Source organism: Arachis ipaensis, chromosome B8 (assembly GCF_059453495.1).
Source record: "Arachis ipaensis isolate K30076 ecotype BB chromosome B8, ASM5945349v1, whole genome shotgun sequence".
NCBI lineage: Eukaryota > Viridiplantae > Streptophyta > Magnoliopsida > Fabales > Fabaceae > Arachis > Arachis ipaensis.
Window position 1 is genome coordinate 69,453,092 of NC_142443.1, and position 23,016 is coordinate 69,476,107.

Here is a 23,016-nt window from a genome sequence, read left to right on the forward strand (position 1 = left end):
ACCTTGATGCTCAAGAACCAGAGCAACACTAGCAGCAGCTGCTTGGATTCTCTGGTGAAAAACCCCCAATCTCTCACCCTTAGGCCCTAATCTCTTCACCGTGTTCAGGACTTCAGGTAATTTTCATGAGTAACCTGCTGAATTGAAATGCTCTATTTCTCTGTTCTGTATTTGGACTCAATTTTTTGACTTATTTTCAATACATAATAGTAACTTGTTGTAATTACCCTTACTGTTATTGTGTTTTTTTAAAGAATTCTACTCATGTTATTGTTTATATGAATTATGTGAGATGCTGGTATTCTATTCTATGTTTATATGATTTATGTAATTATGTGAGATGTTTCTTGTAGGATTGTGTTGCTTGAAATGGCTGATAAGTAAGCAGTTACAAACAATACAAGTGGATCTGAAGTAGGGAGCATTCCTACTCCACCAAATGTTGCTGCATCGACACCTACTGAGTTAGCAAGGGGAGGAGAATCAGTGACTAATCCAACCTCAAGTGATGCTCCTACTGCTGGGACAGAGACACAGACAGGCCAGCCAGGTAAACGAAAGGCTAACAGGCCCCCTTCTATTGTTTGGGATCACTTTAAAAAAATGCGGAAGAAACTAAAGCTCAATGTAGACATTGCTTGAAATGGTTACAATGCCATAGTCGTAGGGATGACACCTCTAATCTAAAAAAACACATTGGAACTTGTGCGAAGAACCCAGATAATCATGTTGATAAAAAACAAAAAACCCTTGTGTTCACAAATTCTAATTTAGATGAACCACTAACATTGAAGGCAGTAGACTTTAACCAGGAGCGGTGTAGGCTTTTACTTTGTAAGATGATAATAATTGATGAACTCCCACTTAGGTTTGTAGAAAATACTGGATTTAGGGACTTTTGTGGTGATATGCAACCTCAATTTAAAATCCCGAGTCGTCAGACAGTTGCTAGAGATTGTATGTAATTGTATATAGAGGAAAAGACCAAACTTAAATCCCTCTTGGAGTTGAACCATCAGATGATTTCCCTAACCACTGACACTTGGATGTCTGTTCAAAATATGAACTATATGTGTGTAACTGCTCATTACATTGATGATGGATGGACGTTGAAAAAGAAAATATTGTCTTTTAACTTGATTGCTGATCATACTGGTGCTACCATAGGAAAAGCGTTAGAGAAGTTCCTGAAAGATTGGGGTATTCTGAAGCTTTGTACTGTAACTGTAGATAATGCTAGTGCCAACTTTGTTGCTGTGAATACTTTGGTTAAAATTATGCGAGAATGGAATGGTTGTACTATGTTGGGTGGGGAATTTGTCCATCTGAGATGTGCTGCCCATATTTTGAACTTAATTGTTTGCGATGGTTTAAAAGATTTAAGCTCTTCTATTGCTAGGATAAGAACTTCTTGTAAGTTTGTGAATTCCTCTCCATCTAGATTAGCAACCTTTAGGAGGTGTGCACTTGAGGCAAACATTACTAGTCGTCAAATGATTATTCTTGATGTGCCAACTAGGTGGAATTCTACTTATATAATGTTGGAAGTGGCTGAAAAGTTCGAAAAGGCATTTGCTCATCTTGCGAGAGAATATGCTCATTTTGAGAGATATGTTGACGATGAGGGGGCCTCCTAGTGATGAAAATTGGAGTAGAGCTCGTATTTTCATGCGATTTTTGCAAATTTTCTATCATGCAATTCTTTCATTCTCTAGTTCTTTGAATGTCACTTCAAATACTTTTTTTCATGTATTGTGTAAGATATTATGCACTTTAAATAAATGGATTGTAAGTGATGATTTGGTGTTGCGTGAGATGGCATCAGCTGTGAAAGCTAAGTTTGATAAGTATTGGGATGATTCTGATCACCGTTACTCTTCTTCTTCTTTCACTTCAAGTGACAAAGTCAATAAACCATCTTTAAATTATTTAGTGCTTGTTGCTGTGTTCCTTGATCCCCTTTATAAGTTGGAATATATTCAGTTCACTTTGTCTGAGATGTATGGTGAAGGTGAAAAGTCTTCAAGGATCTTCAAAAAATTGAAGGATATTATTACTAAATTGTTTGAGCAATATACCATATGGAATCCTCGCCCCCCTGAAGATACTCAAGATACTAGCTTTTCTTCCGATACTACACCAAATCCTAGTTTAGACACAAGTGACATTGATAGCATTATGATTGAAGACTCTATGAGCAAGTGGAAACAAACACAAAGGATAAAGTTAAGTGAGCTCAAGAAGAATGAGATGGATAGGTATTTGGAAGATGAAGTGGCAGAAGATTTTAGTGGATTTGATATATTGAGATGGTGGAGAGGAAAGACTCTGAGGTATCGAATTCTGTCTTGCATGGCTAGAGATATATTAGCCATTCCTATTTCTACTGTGGCGTCTGAGTCAGTTTTTAGCACCGGAGGTCGTGTCCTTGACCTTTATCGTAGTGCTTTGAGTCCCACCACTGTAGAGACTTTAATTTGTACTCAAAATTGGTTAAAACCTACTAAGATTTTGGTTGAGCTTGATGAAGGAGATGCTGCGGTTGATTCAGGTATATAATGAATTGGTTCATTTATTTTTCGTCATTCTTTATTCTTTATTTTATCCCATTGGCTTTGACATATTTGGTTGTTTAATTGAATAGAATTTTCTGGAGTTACTAGTGCTGAAGATCCTGAAGTTCAAAGTCAATTACATCCTCTTGAACCATCTTAGGTATTATAAGTTTATAACTAAGTACTTGTATTAGTGTATAATAACTTAGACTGTTTTTTTGTTCAATTTATTCTAACATGTTTAACTAATTTTTCAATATGTATTATTTTAATAGGAATACACGATTCATGGTTGCCTGATGTCTGCTGCCTGCTGATTTAAGAAGGGATGAATCAAGTTGTTTTATTTTTAAGTAGCAAGAAACTTCATTCTCAATGTTCTTTCAACAATCTTAGATTTTAGTGTGTTATAATCTTGGATCAAGTTGTTTTATTTCTGCTAATGGTTGATAAGCATTTGCAGATTGTTTAGATTTTAGTGTGTTATAATGTTGCTGTTTTATTTTAAATGAGGCTTTTAGTATTTTAGTGCTTGTTGTTTTCACTTATTGGAAGTGTTTGTTGGAAATGTTTGTTATTATATTTACTTATTTGTTAGTTTGTATGTTTTAGTTAGTAGTTGTTAAACTTGTTATTTATGTGTTGTATTATTTTATTTTTGTTATTTAGAAAAAAATTGATTAAAATTATTTTAGGAACAAATAAATTTAAAAGTGTGAAAGAAACATTTTTTATTGAATTTTTTACTTAAAAAGATAATAAAAAAAGAGCTTAATCATACGGATATATCCGCAATCCGATCCGTTCTGATCCGACACTAAAAAACGCGGATATTGTATCCGATCCGATCCGATAGAAATTATGTAGATCGGATCGAATTTTCGGCCATATCCGATCCGATCCGTAGACAGCCCTAATAAAAAGTAACAAGATTTGGATATTTATTTTTTTTTACACATCATTCAAACCCAAATCTCAATTCTTTCATTATATTAATATTTATTATTAGGTAAAAATTTTGGTGCAGTTAACTTTACATAAAGTTTATAATTAAAAATTATTAAATAATTTAATAAATTTAATTAAATTATCATCTAATAACTTCCAATTATTAACTTCACATAAGGCTAATTGTACTTGAGTTTCTATCTTATTATTATTGAAATGAGAACAAAAAAAAGATGGAAAAAACTTGTCAAGTAGTTTATTTACTAATTATTTCTCGTCTCTTTTGGTTCGGTGTCTTTCTAATTTTGCGTGAACAAATCATATATTTTTCTGAATTTTTAGAATTTAGATTGTCGCTTGTTAGAAGAATAGGAAGGTCTGACTTTTTGGAAATGGAGAATTACTGATGGTGGTTGTGGTAGTAAAGAGAAAAGGACATCAATAATGGTGATGAGGTAGCAGTGATGGTAAATAAAAATGGAAGTTTGATGAGAAAGAAGTTGGATGGGGTGATAAGAGATTGAGGATTGGAATGGTGGTGCTGAAAGGTTGAGCATTAAAGGTGGGTTAGATTATGCTAGGTTAAATCGAGATAATTTTAGAATTTAGGATAATTTTTTAGAATTTACATAATTTTGTTAATAAAATTTATTTTTTATGAATATAAAATTAATTTTATTTTTTTGTAAATAAATTTATTTGCGTTTTGAACATTCGTTCATAGAAATAATAGTTTACTTTAATTATAATTTATAAATTTCTAACCATGTGAAAAATATGCCAAAATTTTTTTCACTAATTTTCTGACATTATTGGGCAAAAATGTGGCCATTGCCATCAACTCGATTTTCATTGATTTAGAGGGAATAAAATAATGACTCTGTGGTTTAATTGTTTATCAAATGGTTCTTTCTTCTAGTTTATTTATTTATTGATTCAACTATGGTTTAATTGGAATAATCATTATATAAAAAATAATATATAAAATACAAACACACAAAATGTTATTATATTCTAATAAAAAAAATATTTATATAAGATCTATGAAGTATAAACACTTTGTTAAATTTTCATATTCACGTGTCAGATACATTTTGGATACGACACTCATCAATATTTGTCTAACACGCGTGTTTGCTGTGTCCAATCGTATCTTAATAAAAATAAAAAATTCTTTTTCGGACACATTTAGACACAAATAAATTCTATTAAGCTGCGTTTGTTTTCAAAGACAGGACAGAACATGACACTGAGACACAGAGACAAGAAGACGGAGACACTAAAAATTATTGTTTGTGTATTGTGTTTGGATACGATGTACAAAACACTAATATAATGTCCAGTGGACAAAACTAAAATATTATATGAAATGACTAAAATAATCATATGATTTCAAATTTTCTACATCAAGTACAAACTAATTTAATAGATAATAAGAATACGTAGGAGTACAGACGAAACTTGAAAAAATGTTTGAAGAGACAAAAAATTTTAATAAAAAATATATATAATAGTATTTATATTAAAATAAAAATTATAAATATATTTATTTTATTTTTAAATTTATTATTAATATGTAGGAATACATATGGTTAAGATTAATAAAAAAATAGATCTAAGTTTGATTAATAAAAAATTTTGTTTAGGTTAATAAGCCAAATTAATTTTAAATAAAAATTAATTTTAAAAAAGAATATGTTTTTACATGAAAAAAAATATTTTTTGCACATAAATTTTTTTTTTATTTAGAAAACTAATTTTTTTATCTAAAAACTGATTTTTTTAAATTATATAAAATTAATTACAACTTATAAATTATTTTTTAGTATTTTAAAAGATCAATTTTACCTTTAATAATATTTATCTTTCAAAAGTTTCAAGACTAATTATAGGAAAAATAAGAAAGGATAATAGTGGAATAATAAAAAATATCTATGGATAAAAAGGAAAACAAAATTTATAAAAAGTCCGTGTCCACCCTTCTAAATCTCGTGTCCATCATTATTCTTGGTAAAAAAGTGGACACAAAAACATGAAAAACTATCTCGAAAACAATGTGTTCGGTGTCCATATCTTTGTATCCTATCTCTGAAAACAAATATTACCTTGCATATCAGTATGTCCAACCTTATTCTTAACATATATTATAAATAAAACCCAAATTTTTAGAAATTAAATAATAAGTTATTTATGATTTATTATATTTATTCAGAATTGTATTTTCAAAAATTTTATATTAAATTGGATAACTTCTTTACTATAATTTAAAATTTTAGTAAGTGAAAAGTAATAAAAATTTTATATGTTTTAATTTAAATATTTAAACCTTATTTTATGAATAAAAAAATTAATTTAATTATTTTTAATTTTTAGATTAAAATATTTATTTAAAAATAATTTATAAATTGATAAATAAATAATATTTTTATATATAATTATCGTTAAATTAAAATTACTTTTTAATTATTATATTTTTCTTATTTTTATTTAAAATTACCGATCTACCCTTACTCCTTTTTTTTCTCAAATTAAAACCTAACCCAAATTTACAAACAAAACACTAAGCCTAGCACCCCCTCACCATCAGCAGCCGCCACTCCCTACCCCCTTTCACCCTCAGCACACTAAACTCACATACACGGCAAAATCGGAGAGGGAAAGAAACCCGAGGGAGGAGAAGAAGAATGAAGGAGAGGGGGAAGAAGGAGAGGAGCACAGAGTTCAAGGAGAGAGAGAGAAACTGAATGCGAGGAAGGAGAAACTTCCGTCGTCGCGTCCTGGTGCCACTGCTGAGCCGCCGTCGACGCTGTTCAGAGAGAAGCAGAGGAGAAGAAGAGGGGGAGGTCGTCGCCACTGCCTGGTCGTCGCCATCGCGTCCTGTTCTGTCATCGTCATCGTCGTGAGGTCCGCGTCGCCGTCGTCGAACTCTTGTCACCCTGCGCCATCGAGTTTCCTGTCACCACCGCCGCCCCTGGAAGCCGTTCCTGCTGCCACCGAAGCTTCAAAGTCGCCGCCATCGTAGTGGTGGAGGCCCAAGGAGAGAGAGAGATGAACCAGGAGCCCAACGGGAGAGAGAATTGGGAGCTTCGCGGGAGCTTCGTCACTGCCCAGCCGTCGTCGTCACTACGGGTTGCATCGCTGAGCCCCTGGCTGCTGAAAAACGGCGTTGTCATCATCAGGATCCATTGTCAGTAAGAGTGTTCTTGATTCTAGTTTTCGTTCTTTCAATTTCTGGGGATACTGTTGTCACTGCATTGTTGCTACAGTTGCCGCTGAGGTTTTCCACCATCACCGGAGCCGCTGTTGTTCTGTTGTCACTGTTGTTGGAGGAGGCAGTCAAAGCTGCTGCTGTGTCATTCTGGTTGTTTCTCATGATAAGTCATTGTTTCTGTGATCTTGCTGTTTATATTGCTTGGAAATCAACGAGGTTGCTGTTGCGAATTAAGAATAAAAGGGAATTGTCGCGTTTAATTTCTGGATTTTGACTAATCGAGTTAGGGCCTTTTTTTAAACTAATTTTACATTCAAGAATTGTTACAAGTCGATATTAATATGAAAAATATATTTTTATGGTTACGTGAGTCTTATGGATTGAACTGAATTGTTTTGGATGGATGTGAATATTTATCTGATTGATTTATTGAATTATTGAGAAGGCTGGTTATTCTTATTTGTTGATTTAGTTTGTTGAATTAGTCGTTGTTGGACTGGTTTCTTGAAATTGATTTCTGGATTATGATAGAATAATTTGAGATATTAGGATTGGTCTGATTTTAGAAATGATGTGAAAAGAGTTTGAGAAATGGTTTGGTTGGGAACTGAGAAGGGTAGCAAAGTCCGAATTTTAGGGGAGGTGTTACCGAAATTTTTATGAGAATTCGGAAGTTTTATTTTTGGTTAATTTGATTGAAGAATTATTTTATTTGATTTTGATTTAACTAAAAAAAGAGTTATGATTTAAGAATTTTAATGAATTTAAAAGAAAATGAGTTTGGTTTGATTAATTTTAATCAAAAGGGATATGTGTTGAGTACTTTTAAAGATTTTCGAGCTATTAAAGTAATGGATTTGAGGATAAATACTTTTGGGATTTTTAATTAGGAGTTTCAATTTCTAATTGGTATGGCTTGAACCTTGTTGAAAAAGTTTTAAAACTTGAAATGGTTTTGAAGTTGGTTTATGATTTAACTTATTTAATTTTGAGACGACGATTGGAGTCCGTGAGGATACTTTAAATTGAGATTTTGATTCTTGAGAAAGTTTTGTAAGTTAGTTTAAAAAGATGAGATTGGTTGTCGCTCTCCTAAAGTCTAAAAACCTTGTTGAGTGATTTAACTAATAAATAATTTTCTTTTGTCTTTTGAAAGAGGTTTGAGTTTGAAATGGTTTGACTTAGTTTGGAAATTTTCAATTAAGTGAGAATTAAGTTTTGAAAGAAGAATTGATTATTGAAGTCGATTTGAGACTTTTGGATTTGGAATAAAAATGAGTCTTATTGAATTGATTCGAATCATAGATGAGGTTGAGAATTTTCTCTCTTGTTATGGTGGACAACCTTGAGGTTGAGGATTCCCTCGCTTGTCACACCGGAGAGTTGGATAGAAGGTCGAAGATTCCCTTCAGTTCAGTTTTGTATTGTTAATTCGATTTGATTATGTTTGATTGAAAAGAGATTGATTGATATTTGAGCTTTCGGGGTAGATGCAAGGATTGTGGTTTTGTCTCGCTTGCTCCTAGATGGTATTTGAGTTTCTTGGTTAGACGCAAGGATTGTAGTTTTGTCTCGCTTGCTCCGGGTTGGTATTTGTTGACGTTCCATCGCAAGATGTGGCCAGACACTTAAACCTTTTCGGATAATTCCTCCAAGGAAAGTGAATTTCCCTTGGGGTTGCGCGCACCAATGGACTGTCCAGGGTTCGCTACTGTACATATTGGGTTTGGCTGTATATCCGACAGATGAGCTCATTGGCCATAGAGCAGGCATGCATCATTTGTATTTACGTGACATTGTTTGTGTGTGCATATTGTATTTGGTTTGCCTATGTGAGTATCTCTGTTTAACTGCTAATTGTCATACTTGCTGTAATTGCTCTTGATTGTGTTTGAACTTTATTACTTGTGATTGTGACTGGTTGGTCCGGAGCGTGGTGGTTTAGTTGGTGATTTGGTTATGCTTTGGGTAGGAGGCCATGATTTGATTTTGTGTTGGGCCGGAGGATGTGATTTGGTTATGTTTGGGTCGGAGGCCGTGATTGGATGAATCGGTGGTGATTTGGTTAGTATGGTCCTTTGGTCTGTAATGAAACCCTTTTGATATTATGTTTGAATGGCCTTTATAAAATTTAAAATAGAAATATGGATTTTTAGATAATTAACCATTAGTTTTCAAAAAAATTCATAAGACGAACGATGATCATTGCTTTTGAGATTCATTATTCTTTTCATTCGTATCCTCTTATGACAATTCTGAAATCCTCTACTGAGAACCTGCAAGGACGATGTTCTCACCCCCCGATAGACTTCTCTTTTCAGGACGGACGAGAAAGCTTATGAAGTTTTTGTTGAGTTCTTAGCTATTGTGTTTTTGTTTGGATATATTAGTCATAGTTTACCTCTCGCCTTTGTTTGTAAGTTACTTGAATGAGAAGTCTAGTATGTTTATATATATTTATATATGTATATGAAGATTGTGATTGAATTTGGTTATATATGCATGTTTGAAAATGAAAAAGAACCTTTGGTTTTTCAAAGAAAGTAGCGATACGGTTTTCGAGTTAAATGTTCATATTTTAATATTAAATATATGGAAGTTGTCGTAATATTTCTTGCTATTAGAGTACACTACAAGAAATAGTCTAATTATCGACACAAAAAATCGATGGTTAGATTTTCCGTCGATAATTTTCGACGGCTTGTTGTCGAATTTTTATCGTCACATTATCGACGAAATGGTGGGTGAAATTTTTTTTCTTTAAAATCAACGGACTGATTGTCTATTTTAATAATTATAATATCAGCATCTTTTTCCGTCGATAAATTTAGACGATTGAGATTTCTTTCTAAAATTAAGTGGAAGGTATAAATTTATTATATAAAATAGACGGCTAGAATGTTGATTTTTATTTTTATTAAAATCGACAAAACTACCGTCTATTTTTATCAATCAAAAATCATACCCGCATTTATTTCCTGCATCCAACGTATCACTCAATTTCTCCAAAATTAATCCCAAACCTTCAAAGATTCAGAACATACATACACTAATTAACCCCAAATCTCAGTGAGGTTGCTTCTTCTTCTCCAACCCGAGATTAGACGCCAAAGATGGAGTCACGGTCACGGAGAGAGGCAGAGAGCTGCCGGAGAGCAGAGCTTCTTCTTCTCCCCCGCCGAGCCTGCCGCCGCGCCATCCTCTTCATGTAAGTTCCTCTCTCTCTCTCTCTCTATCGCTCTCTCTCTATCTCTATCACATTGTGATTTGTGAATCTGCATGTAAGTTCTTCCACAGATTCGTCGTTGCAACATCTTTGCCGGTCGCCGTCGCTATGGGCCTGTCGCCGTCGCAGCTTCTTGTAAGTTCCTTTCTGTCTCTCTCTGATTATTATATTTATTTTTTCAATTTTTGTATCTACTATTTTCATCATGAAATTCTGAATTTGCGTTTGTTAATAACAATCGCATCAATATTATTGAAACCTAGTTAGCATAATCAATTCTTCTTGATTTGGAGATTCAATTTACCTATTGAGTTTTCATCTTTTTTTGCTGGTCACTGTGATATGGTAGGATTCCTATTTTATTTGACATTTGCTTTGGTGAATTTATGCTCTGGATTTACCAGCTTGTTATTTATTTTGTCGTTGTTGATGTGGAATCTAGAAACAAGAATCAGAACAGTTTCGGCAATAGAAAGCTTCTAGAGAGAAAGAACTTCTGCAAGTATGTCAAGCTTCCTCATTTTTTCATGATTTTGTTTAATTTGTTCACAATACTTTCAACTAACTTAAGGTGATAAAAGTTTATTATTTTTTTCTTCAAAAAAAAAAGGAAAGCGTGAGTAAGCACGAGTTAATACTTAATTTAGGGTACAAACTATTTGCTTCTTCGAAGTTTTCAAACAACTCATATTCAATAGGTAGAATTAGTATACAGAGATGGCCATGTTTAGCTAGACTTGTGTCTTGTGCTAGTATGATAGCTGATCATGATCAATCTAACACTTCCCAACATGATTTACCTACCTGCACTGCATTATTCTCTATGTCCTTTACTGGTTATATGTTTTGTGAAACAGTTAAGGAAGGAGGGAAGGAAAAACGAGTTTGAAAGGCACAAGCTGCAAGCATTAAATCAGCGCCAAAAACTGGTGAAGGTTCCTAGTTGTTAGATGATAGTTTTTATATAATTTTTAACTTGAACTTTTTTGTTTACACTAGAGATAAATATACTAAGATTGAAGATTTTGTGGTGGTGATGGCGGCTTTATGTGCATTTACTTTTTCACCTTTTATACGCAACACCTGTACTTAAAAATATAGGAAAAATTACTTCTTAAAGAATGAAATCTATATGATGATATGTTTCAATTTAGTGGTAAATAGCTAAGACTCTAGCTATTTAGGCTCTAATGAAAGTTGTGAAGATGGGCAGGCAGGCAGCAACATGATGGTTATGTCACTGCTGTTAATTGGATCAAGTATTACTTCAAGGGCATATTGGGTTCTGTCATCGAGTCTCATTTCAAGGAGGGTCTTGTAAGAATCCATTGCTCTGTTACACTTTCATTTCCATTCCTTGTTGTTCCATTTTGTTTTTTATGCAACACTGTCTATTTTATTTTGGACAATGAATTTCTAGAATTTTTCCTAGATTTAATTTACTTGTCTTTAAACATCGATTTGGTGTAATGCTTATAATCTTTTTATTGGATTTTCCCTGTTAGACATGGTGAGAGATTGAAAAGCTATGCTTCACTGATAGTTTTTTTTAAATCTTTGTTTAATTTTTCTATCTTCTTGTTCATTCTTGCCTTTGTCTTAGTAATATTCTTCTTTTATTCTAAATATGAAAAACTACTCTCATTTATATTTGAATGGTGGATAGTTATATGATGCTTTTGAATATCTTTTAACCCCAAAAAGATTATTGATTTGTTCACTTTTATAAATATTTTGTTGGCATGCTGTGCTACAAGAATGTGAATAAATGCTTACAAAGTTCTTCTATTTGCTTACAAGTTGTAACAAGGTAGTTGGATCTATGCTTTCTTTGATAATTAACATTTATATAATCTTTAATAAAAACTGTGGAAGAAACTTTTAGGAAAGCTTAGATTTAATTTGAAGTGACTTATCTCTTGATATGTTTTATGGTAAAGCACAATAGTGTTGTTTAATCTAAGTAGTTAACTCCACTTTGTTTTTGTTCTTAATTCTTTTAATGGTCGGAAATAGATATGGAAATTGAAAGGTGTGCTCACAGGCTTTATTTGTACTTCTCCTATACTAGGTCCAAATGGAGGACCCAATTTCTGACAATAATTTATCTCAAAATGAAGAGCCCAGGAGACCCTTGCGAAAGGTATTAATTTTTACTGTATACTTTTTCATTTTGTATGACGAACTTTGCTTTTGATAGTTTCATATATGTATGTTTTTTTTTTCTCAGTCAAATGCTTATGATAATATGCTTTGCTTTTGGGTTTAATAATACTACAACAATACAGCTTCACTACAGATTAGACCTAATGAAGTAATAAAGCAAGGGGCAAGAATTCATATCCCTGTGCCAATTGCCGAGGCTAGAATTTCCAAAAGATATGATGTTATACCAAGTGGAACACTATATCCCAATGCTGATGAAATTAAGTATCTGCAAAGGCTTGTCATTTATAAGGCATGTCTTGCATCCAATGTCAAAATTATTTTATTTTATAGTTTCTTGTTACTATTCTTATTCTTCAAATGCATGGCAATATATTTATTGATTGCATGTTATGTTCAATGTATTATTCGAAGGACTCAGCTATCATGGTGCTAAATAAACCCCCAAAATTGCCGGTTAAGGTTTGTAAACCATTTTTCAGATATACAGAAATTCATTGAGTATGAGTTTAGTGGGATTCTCATTTCTTGCTGATGACCTTCTTGGGGGAGTAACTATCTTTTTGTAGTCTTCTTTTCTTTGGTGGTCTTATCTGAGCACTTAAAGATTTCTTGTCAGCCATATATACTACTTAAATTTTACTAATATTTGTTTGTATTATATTTTGCTTCCATGTTAATTCTTGTGTTCCAGTTAGCTATTCGACCTCTACATTTTGCATTTTTGTATTCTTGTAAGAATTTTGTATCTACTTAATTTCATCATTTTGCATTTTTGGATTCTTGTAAGAATTTTGTATCTACTTAATTTCATCCATGATCGCTTAGTTGGCCATTGAGATTTAAATAGTTATATTTTAGACAGAATTTGTTCATTACTATTTTGCATTGAAAAGTTTACTGATCATTTCTTCTTTAGTCTCTTACAAAGTTTGCTGATCATTTCTTGCACAGTTCAAGTGACTGGATACACGGAAGCAGTGTCAACAAGACACCTTCAGTAAGCTGTTTTGATTAAGAGTCTGTATCTCCTTTGAAAGCTACTGTGAGGCACAGAATGTTGAAGTGTAATAAGCTTATATTAGTAGTCCATCAATCCATTTATGTGTAAATTCATTATCTAATATTTAGTATAAATTATATTTAAAAGTTTATTTGTCTTGTTATCTAATATTTTGTATAAATTTTATTTGCATTAGTTGTCTACTATTTTTCAAATAGAAAAAATAATTAAAAAAATGTGACTATTAAAATCGACGGTAAAGTTGTTGCTTTTTAAATAGACAAAAGGAAACAAAATATAGACAACGAACTTGTTGGTATTTTAATAATTAAATCGACGGTTTTTTTGTCGATTTTATTGAATCAAATATCGACGGAAACGGTGTTGATTTTATATAATAATATCGATGGATTTTTTGTCGATTTTATTGAATCAAATATCAACGGAAATAGTGTCGATTTTGTATAATAATATCGACGACAAAACTGTCGATTTTATTAAGGTGAAATTCTCACACTCATATTATAGACGGGAAGATCGTCGATTTTAATGAATTATTATCGATGGCCTGGTAAGCCGTCGATTTTATTAGAATTTTGAAAAATCGACATGCTTAATAGCGACCTTGTCCATCGTGATTTTGCCGTCGATTTTTAATATTATCGACGGCCTAGCCGGCGATTTGGCCGTTGATATTAAAGGTGTTTCTTGTAGTGGTAGTGTAGCCGGAAGCGTGACATTCTGATAGTAATTGTGTTATATGTATTCTTGAAATGAGTTTAGAAATAATATTTATTATTATTTATTAAAACAAAAAGTATTTTAAATACTTGATATAATTGAAAGAGGACATTAAAAATAGTTAAAGAATTATTTTATATTTTATATATATGCCGTGTCTCCGTATCTTATAAGATTTTAAAATTTGTGTACTTGCGTGTTACATATTATATCGTATCTTGTGTTCATGTTAGTGTCCATGTATTATAGAATAAAATATTTAATTATATATATTAAATTATAACACAACACTAAAATAACGAAAAAGTTTTTTAGATAAAATATTTAATTATATAGTAAAAGACATCAACTGATTTAACTGAAATTTAATTATATTAATCATCTAATTATAATAAAAATAGGTTATAAGATAATTAAAACCCTTCAATTGTAATTCTAATAACTACTTATCTATTTTTTTCTTTGGTAATATTTTTTTGGTTAAATTACACAATTGGTCCTTATACTTTAAAAGTTTGTAATTGGGCTCCTAAAGAGAATTAAAATTTGTAATTTAGTCCTTACTGTTCAAAAAGTGTTGATTTAACAGAATATTCTCAAAATATGTTGAGAATATTTTGTTAAAATAGAGAATATACTGAGAATGTTCTATTAAATTAAACACTTTTTGAACGACGGGGACTAAATTGCAAATTTTAATTTTCTTTAGGGACTCAATTACAAACTTTTAAAGTGTAAGGACTAATTTGTAATTTCACTGAAAGTGTAGGGACCAACTGTGTAATTTAACCTATTTTTTTTTTGGTATTGTTGGTCATAAATAGTTTTTTTATCATACAAACTCATTCATACACACTAACCTAGTCACTATTGTTAGGATTTGAACTAGTATGACTTAGTTTGAGGCAAACACCTTTGCCACTACATCAGATATCACAATTTAAGCAATTCTCTCAATTAAAGGAATTTTCAAACATATGCAATTAAGTTAGTATCCTCTCATCTGATTGGCTAAGGAGAAGGATCATGGATCACCACTGTGGGGAAATCATCTGGTAAGTTTCGATTAAGCATGCGAAAGATTTTTCATATCTCGCGTGAAATCATGATGGCAATGGCTAATGTTTCGAATGGCTCAAGCCAGCAAGTTGATCGAGTTGTGGATGTGAACCCGTCCAAGCTAGCATGATCTCTGGTGGTTGGAGTTGTTTGAATGTATGAGGTTCCAAGTCAATGGAATCCAGACGAAGTGTATAGCATTGAAATGGTGCTTCAGGATGACTGGGTGAGTGATCGGTTACTTAGTCCTTGTTCTGAATTTATTCTATGATGAACCGTGTTTTTCATTTTTGTGTCGTGGGATTTGTCTCATTTAGTATTATTTTTCATTGCATGCAGGGCGACTAAAGGCATTGTGGCGTTTCGAGAAAAAGTGTAATAATATTCAAGAACGTGATTCGCAAGCATCAAATATACTCAATAAGGAATTTCATTTTGCAGGGTTTCGGGAAATCAGTTAAGACAATTCCTTTCAAGTACAGATCAAGTTTCTATATCAAGACTTTTGTTAGTCTCCTTTCTTGTGAGATATTTCCATTCAGCCCTTACAGCTTTACCAAGTACGAAGATATTGAGTCAATGGCTTCGCTGAATCAAAACCATCTTCTTGGTCAGTTTATACGCGCTAATAAAGATTAAATGTTTTGTTGTTAGTCTTTTTATTAGTGGTCTTGCTAGGAGGATCACTAACAAGAGAATTTTGTTCTTGTTTTGTAAACTGTATTGGTCATGTGGTAGACAAGGAAGATGCAAAATCCAAACAACAGAGTAAACACATGGAGTTTTATTTGGAGGACCTAGAGTTTGTTTTTTGGAGACTTTTTTTTTGCATGGATAAATTGATATTGTTGGATTAAACTTCATCAGATCAAATATTATTTTCGTTGCTTGATTTGTGCCCTTATTCTTTTCTTATATGTATTTGTTTAGGTGAAATAAGATGTAGTGTACACTATTTGGTAACTTCGTTGATCAGGTTGTTGCAATTAGCTAGGATTGATTGTGAGTCGTTTGTCCTTGTGGCCCAGTTTTTTAAACCCAATGTGTACTTGAATGATGTTAATACTCAGAGTAGCTTTGATGTTTCTCGAGTTTATTTCAATGTTGATTTTTCTGATGTTGTTTCTTTTCGAAAAAGGTGTGGGAATGACACATGATTTTTTTCTAGCTTTTTGTCGTTTGTCTTGCAAGCTGTCAACATATGATATTGACTTACTATCTCATTTTGTCCTTTTTAAGTTTGTTTGTCCAAGGAGATCTAACCTCTCAAACAATTAATGTTATTGAGAACCAACCCCAACTTTCTGTAGATGATGAAGTATCAAAGGGTACCATTCTAATTAGGACCAAGTGAAATCCTTTTTTAAGTTGTTGAATTTTCTTTTTTGATTGTTTGTTGAAAGCATGGTTCTGAAAATCAAACCGGACCAGCTGATTTAACTGGATTAACCGAGAATCGGTCATTTAGTTGGTCCAGATAAGGCTAGAAACCGCTTGGCAAAAAATCGGTGAAATGAGAGTTCATTTGCTGGGCGATCTTAAGAAGGAGTGTCAGTTGCTTGTTGAAGGATATAGGAGCTCGTGGAAAAGCATTGGTTGTACACTGATGGCAGATGGCTGGACTGACAAAGGCAGCGTACGTTAATTAATTTTTTAGTTTATTGTCCTGCTGGTATGTCATTTGTTAAGTCTGTTGATGCTTCTGATATGATAAAAACTGCCGATACCTAGTTTAAATTGTTTGCTGAGGTTATTGAGTGGGTTGGGTCTAGTAACATTGTGCATGTGGTTACTAATAATGCTGCGAATTATGTATCTGCTGAAAAACTCATTCATGAAAAGTATCCAAACATTTTTTGGTCTCCTTGTGCTGCCCACTGCATCAATCTTATTTTGAAAGACATAGCAAGTATTCCTCACATAGCTGACCTTGCCTCTCGTGCTTCAAAAGTGACTGTGTTTGTTTACAATCATATGATTTTCTTGTCATGGCTTAGAAAAAGAAAAGATTGGAAAGAAATTGTTCGACCAGGAGTTACACGTTTTGCTACTGTTTTCATTACTTTGAAAAGTATATATGATCATAAAGAAGACTTGCAATCATTGGTGGTGGACAAATATTTCACTTCTCATAAATTATCCAAGAGTGTCAATGGGAAGATGGTTAGCTCAATTATCTTGGATAGTAAGTTTTGAGATGATTGTCTTACTATTGTGATGATTGTTGGTCCTCTTATTAAGTTATTGAGGCTTGTTGATGCTGATGAGAAACCTTCTCTGGGATCCGTGTATGATGGCATGCAAAGAGCCAAAATTGCTATCAAGACAATGTTTAGAAATAGAAAAGTTGCATACACACCTTATAGAAGTATCTTGAAAATACGGTGGGATAACCATTTGAAGCGTGACCTCCATGCAGCAGCATACTTTTTGAATCCAGATTGCTTCTATAGTGAGGAGTTTGTTGAGAAGGTAAATATTTTGAGGTCTTTACTTGATTTATTTGATATTGAAACTCTTTGCGATGACTCAGTTGTCGCAATGCAAGAAATACAGTTGTATCGAGATCGAAAAAAAAGTTTTGGAAGGGAAAGTGCTTTGAAAGCAATTAAGAGACTCGAACCTGGTAGGTTATTATATTTCTATGTTCAAACTTCAATTTACTTTGAAAGTTTTCTAAATATTGAATGAGAATTGATGTTTGACTTTCATATCCTGGTAGGTGAATGGTGGAGGCTACACGGTGGGAGTGCTCCTAATTTGCAAAAAAATGGTGATTCGTCTTCTTCATCAAACATCTTCATCATCCGGATGTGAGAGGAACTGGAGCCTCTTTGAACAAATCCATTCAAAGAGGAGGAACCGATTAGAGTATCAAAGGCTAAGTGACATTGTTTATGTGACTTATAATCTACGCCTTCAATCTAGAATGCATCGCAAGAAGAAGAATTATGATCCAATTGACATTCAAAGCATTGACACAGTAGATTTTTGGGTAATGGCAGATGAAGATGATCCTGAATTTACTAATGGAGACATCGAAGGTATTGAAATTTAATTTACACGGATAATGCTATGCCTTCATATCCTAAAGGTGATTGAAATAGCAAAACTTGTTTCATTTACTAAAGATATTTGTTGTAAAGTTATAACTTTAATTTTTTCTTGGTTTTTTATTTTATTTTATTAGATGGAGATGTAAAAGTTGATGTGGATTTGCCTGATGTCGCTGATTCTTCAAATACGGCTTCTTTTGGTGGTACTTCTGATGATGGTGGCTTTGGATTACCTGTTTATGGAGATATTGGAACACTTAATGATAATTATGATTTTTGATGAGTTGCACCTTTGATTTGTTGAAAACTTGCTAGTAATTATTTCTTTTGAATGTAGAACATTATGGGTTTGTCATTATGTGCATTTTTTTTGTTTAGTTATAAACTTTAAAGTTTGAAGTTGTTTGTGAACCTCTGATATTAAGTTATGGATAATTTATTATGTGAAATTTTAAATTTTATTAAGTTAAAAATTATTAAATTTATATATTTAAAATTATTTTTAGGTTTTTTAATAATTTTATTTAATATTTAATTAAACCGGTTGAATCCCGATTGAATTCTGGTCGAACCAGTGAACCAGTGACCTCATCGGTTTATTGATCGGTCCAGTTCTTGCAACCTTAGTTAAAACTGAAAACCGAATTGGATTGACTGGTTTAATCGGGTTAATCGGGAATCGGTTTTCTAATCGGTCCAGTTGAAATGAAAAATCGCTTGACAAAAAGTCGGCAGAAAAACCGGTCGAACCGATAGTAAACCGGCAGACCGATGGAACCGAACGGTTTTATAACAGCATATAAAAAGGGCAGGCTGAAAGCAGCATCCTTCTCTATTCCCCTCCCTCACACAAAAACGGAACCCTAACCCACTACCCCTCTCTCTCTCAGCCATCAGCAGCAGCAGCCACCGCCTCCGTCGCCGTCGAACTCTACTTCTCGTCAGCCAAAGGGTGCCGTCACGCCGGCAGTGACGGACAGAGGGTCAGATCGATGTCCTTGGCCGTCGATCCTCTTCTCCTCCACGCCGTCGCCTCTGTACCTGCATGTCGAAGCTCGTGGCCGTCGTCTACTCTTCTCTACGTCGTCGTCGTGGTTGTGGACTTGCAGATCGAGGAGCTGTCAGTTTGAATCCTATCCAAGTCTCCGTCTCGCCATTCTACCCTCCCCGGCAGATGAGTTTCGTTCCTCCCTCGTCTTGGTCTCTGTCTCTGTCTCGCCATTCCTCCCTCGTCTCTGTCTCTGTCTCGCCATTCTTCCCTCATCTCTGTCTTTGTCTCGCCGTTCCTCCTTCGCCAGCAGTTGAGTTTTGTTCTAACCTCGTCTATCTCTGTCTCGCCTGTCTATGAGTTTTATTATTCCGAGTTTCTGTTTTTGTATGATTCTGGAACTGAATAATGTTCATGATTTTGAGTATGCATGGCTGAAATCTATGTTTGCTTCCATTTATGTTTGTTCATTTTGTTTATTTTATTGATTCTGAGTTACTGTGATTATTGAGTTGCTGTTCTCTGATGATCGAGTTGCTGTTCTTTTGTGTTTTCTTTTGGATCTAAGTTAGGGTTATTGGGGGTGTGATTTGTTGAATTTGAATTGTTAGTGTATTTGGATTGTGAGTGTATCTGAATTTCAATTTCTGATGGTTGAGTTGCTGAATTTTTTTATGCATTTGGATTCTCTGGCTTGTATAGTTGTATGTATTTGGATTTGGGAGTGTTTATTCTGGGTATTTATATTGATCATTTACTAGAATTTGAGAGTTAATTAGAAATTTTTAATATTTAAAATTATTGTTTATGTTAATTATTTTATTTGAACATTTAAAATTATATATTAAATTTTTAATAATTTTATTGTATATTTAATTAAACCGGTCTAACCACAGTTTGACCCCGATTAGACCATTAAACCATTAAATCAGTTATTTGACCAGTTTAATGACCGGTTCGGTTTTTGCAACCTTGGTTGAAAGTCATGTATTTTCACATGTTCTTTCTTCCAGTAGGAAACATCTTGCTAGATTGTTGGTAATATTGTTTCTGTAAAAGCTAGTCACAAGGATTGGTTCTATATTTCATGCAAAATCTATTCTGAGTGTTGCGAAGAAGAAGAGCTCTATGTTTGGTGAAGAAAAGAATGCTGCTGCTGATGATGATGGTGATTTTGATAAGCAAGTTGATATCACTCTTCTCTTCTTTGGAGGTGGGGGTGAACTTTTTGTTGAGACCTCTAGAATTTTGAACCTTTTAGTCTTTGGTGTAACACACCCACTTCTTCTTGATGATAGAAAAACATTTTCACCATTGTCATGATCCTCATTGATAGTAATAGGCATTGCCATTATTGTTTTAGAAGATGATGATGATGATGTCATTTCTCTATCATAGTAACAACTAAATTCCAAATAAATATCAAAGATAATTATGAGTTAAAACTACTTAATCCTCCATAATTTTAACACACTTAGAATTTAATTTGCATACACACAACTCTAATAATAAACATTACACTTAGATAATTTACAAAAACCAGACAATTCTACTACTATACTATACTATATATTAAGAATAAGATAGTCATCATTCCTAATAATGAAATCAAAGTATCTAGTTTTGCATTCTATTTAACAATAAATCAATAATACACTATCATCACTTGAGAGGATCATTAGCAATTTCAGGTAGTAATACTAAATTAATTAATAATAATCACCACCTCTAAAATTATTCAAGAAGTTAAGCAGAGACATTTTTGAGTGCTGAGAAGAAGAAAAATTCTATGCTAGGTAAAAAAAAAAAAGAATGCTGATGATGATAATGATGCTGGTGATTTTGACAAAGTAAGTTGGCATCACTCTTTTCTTCAACTTTGGAGGGGAGGATGGATTTGTTATTGAGACTTATGGAATTTTGAACTTTTTAGTCTTTGGTGTAACACACCCACTTTTTCGTGATGATGCACAACCATTTTTACCATCATCATGACCTCATTGATAGTAATAAGCATTGCCATTATTGTCTTAGAAGATGATGGTGTTGATGATGATGATGATGGTGCCATTTCTCTATAACAATAACAATTAAATTCCATTCAAATTAATAATGTTAATGGGGTCTTATACTCTGAACTCTATCACTCACTTGCTACTTGCACAACTATTTAGTTGTGAAATCAATATGCATGCATAATTGCATATTCTGATCTAGAAAGAAGCATATATCAAAAGAGTTATACTAGGTATCTAATGACTTTCTTGAACAACATGAACAACAACGGGTCTTAAAATTAGTTCAATTCAACTAAAACACACTATCACCAATTAAATTTAGAAGTAATTTACTTTCTTAACTGTATTGTACACATTGTTCAGTAATATTGTTGTTTACCTATACTTTTTCATATCAAAATCATAAGATTTTCAAAGCCAACAGCCATAATAGTGTTAGACGTGTTGAAAAATATATCCTCTGATCTTCTCTCATGCCATAATAATATATAACCCCGAAAATTGAAAAATCAAAAGCTACTACCACTATCTAGAAATAATAAAACTAATAAATTTTATTACAGATCCTCCAAATACCAAATGAACATGGTCTTTGTTATAACTCTTGTAAAATTCTGAATTTTTGAAAAATTAAATGATAAATTTTTTACGATTTATTTTATTTATTTATGATTTTATTTTAAAAGATTTATTTGCAAAAAATAATTAAATTAAAATTATGAGACTTTGAATTTAAAAATTAGGATTTATACATATATTTATAATAATTAGATATTTTTTATTTAGAATTTAAAATTTTAGTAATTAAAAATAATTAAGATTTGAAATTTAATATTTTAATTTTTTAAACTAAAATAAAATTAATTATATTATCTCTAATTTATAAATTAAAATAACTACTTGAAGCTAATTAATAAATTAATCAATAATAAATATTCTTAAAATAATTATTTTAGAATACAATTATTACTCTATTTTTTAATTTTATTAAAATTCTTATACTACTTTAACCTTCTTAAATCAAAACACAAACCCTAACCCTAATTTTATGCTAACACACACTTTCTCACCACACATTAGCTGCCATCCTCTCACCCTAACATACCCGTCCAATAGTACAGAGAAGAGAGTGAGAGAGCACAAGAGAGCAGAGAAGCAGGAGAGGGTGATGGCGCTGGAGAGGGAGGAAGATATGCCACTGCCACCATTGCCATTGACACCGTTGCAAAGAGGGAGGAAGATATGCGCGAGAAGAGCAAGAGAGTGCGCGTCATGCTTGTTGCCATGTCTTCACTACTAGAAATTAGTATTTTTCGATGTCTTTATCACTACTAGAAATTAGTATTTTTCAGACGAATTTTGAGACGAAATTAAGATAAATTTTAAACAAATTAGAGATAAATTTTTCTTTCGAACAAAATTGAGACATTTTTTTTTTGTCCCAAAAACCTTTGTTGCTAATCTACATTTTGTCCGAAGTTTTATCCGAAAATTTTTTCAGACGATTTTGTGATAGATTTTGAATAGGCATTTAACTGCTAGATTTTCAACTATTATGATGTATTTTAGACATTTTAGACAGATTAGCCAACACAAAAACAATGTATTTTAGAAAAATTTCAAACGTAAAAATATTTCATTTTAGACAAATTTCAAACAAAAAATATATTTCATTTTAGAAAAATTTCTATCGAATTTAGTCAAATATAATAGATTTTTTTCAAACAAATTTTAGACAAATCAAATATTTTTTTCAATTAAATTTCAGACAAATTTAATTTAATATAATTTACGTATTTGAAACAAATCTCATACAAAACAAAAAATTATTTTTGCACAAATTTTCTACAAATTTAATATAATATATCAAACAATTTTCATACAAATTAATTTGCTATTTAATATATAAATATTTTAAAAAATAAATTGTATTTCATCTACTTTTTATATTAAGACCATCATAATCAATTTTTTTATATTACATTATTGAAATTATAAATACATAATAAAGTCATGAAAAAGTTAATTATCATAAAAGAGTTAAA

The 23,016-nt window shown here is 32.3% G+C and overlaps 2 protein-coding genes across 7 annotated transcripts; both read left to right on the plus strand.

Moving 5' to 3' along the window:
* The first annotated feature begins 6,065 nt into the window (after positions 1-6,065).
* Positions 6,066-13,272, plus strand: LOC107613441 (uncharacterized). Of its 6 annotated transcripts, XM_021109530.2 has the most exons (8): positions 6,066-6,690; positions 6,770-9,922; positions 10,012-10,075; positions 10,798-10,875; positions 11,154-11,257; positions 12,012-12,083; positions 12,240-12,398; positions 13,061-13,272. In XM_021109530.2, exons 2-7 carry the CDS (start codon positions 9,828-9,830, stop codon positions 12,256-12,258), a joined length of 432 nt encoding a protein of 143 aa, XP_020965189.1. In that variant the 5' UTR covers positions 6,066-6,690; positions 6,770-9,827; the 3' UTR covers positions 12,259-12,398; positions 13,061-13,272. The 6 variants fall into 6 exon arrangements, 1 of the variants encoding a protein (XP_020965189.1); XR_015896521.1 differs by lacking the exons at positions 6,066-6,690; positions 6,770-9,922; positions 10,012-10,075 and having other exon boundaries at positions 10,795-10,869; positions 12,229-12,398; XR_015896519.1 differs by lacking the exons at positions 6,066-6,690; positions 6,770-9,922; positions 10,012-10,075 and adding an exon at positions 12,521-12,568 and having other exon boundaries at positions 10,801-11,257; positions 12,229-12,398.
* Positions 13,273-16,422: 3,150 nt separating this feature from the next.
* LOC110265556 (uncharacterized) lies at positions 16,423-19,095 on the plus strand. Its single transcript, XM_088495623.1, has 6 exons — positions 16,423-16,545; positions 16,641-17,072; positions 17,151-17,381; positions 17,632-17,953; positions 18,100-18,200; positions 18,778-19,095. The coding sequence occupies exons 1-6, from the start codon at positions 16,423-16,425 to the stop codon at positions 19,093-19,095; spliced, it is 1,527 nt and encodes a 508-aa protein (XP_088351749.1).
* The last annotated feature ends 3,921 nt before the right edge of the window (positions 19,096-23,016 follow it).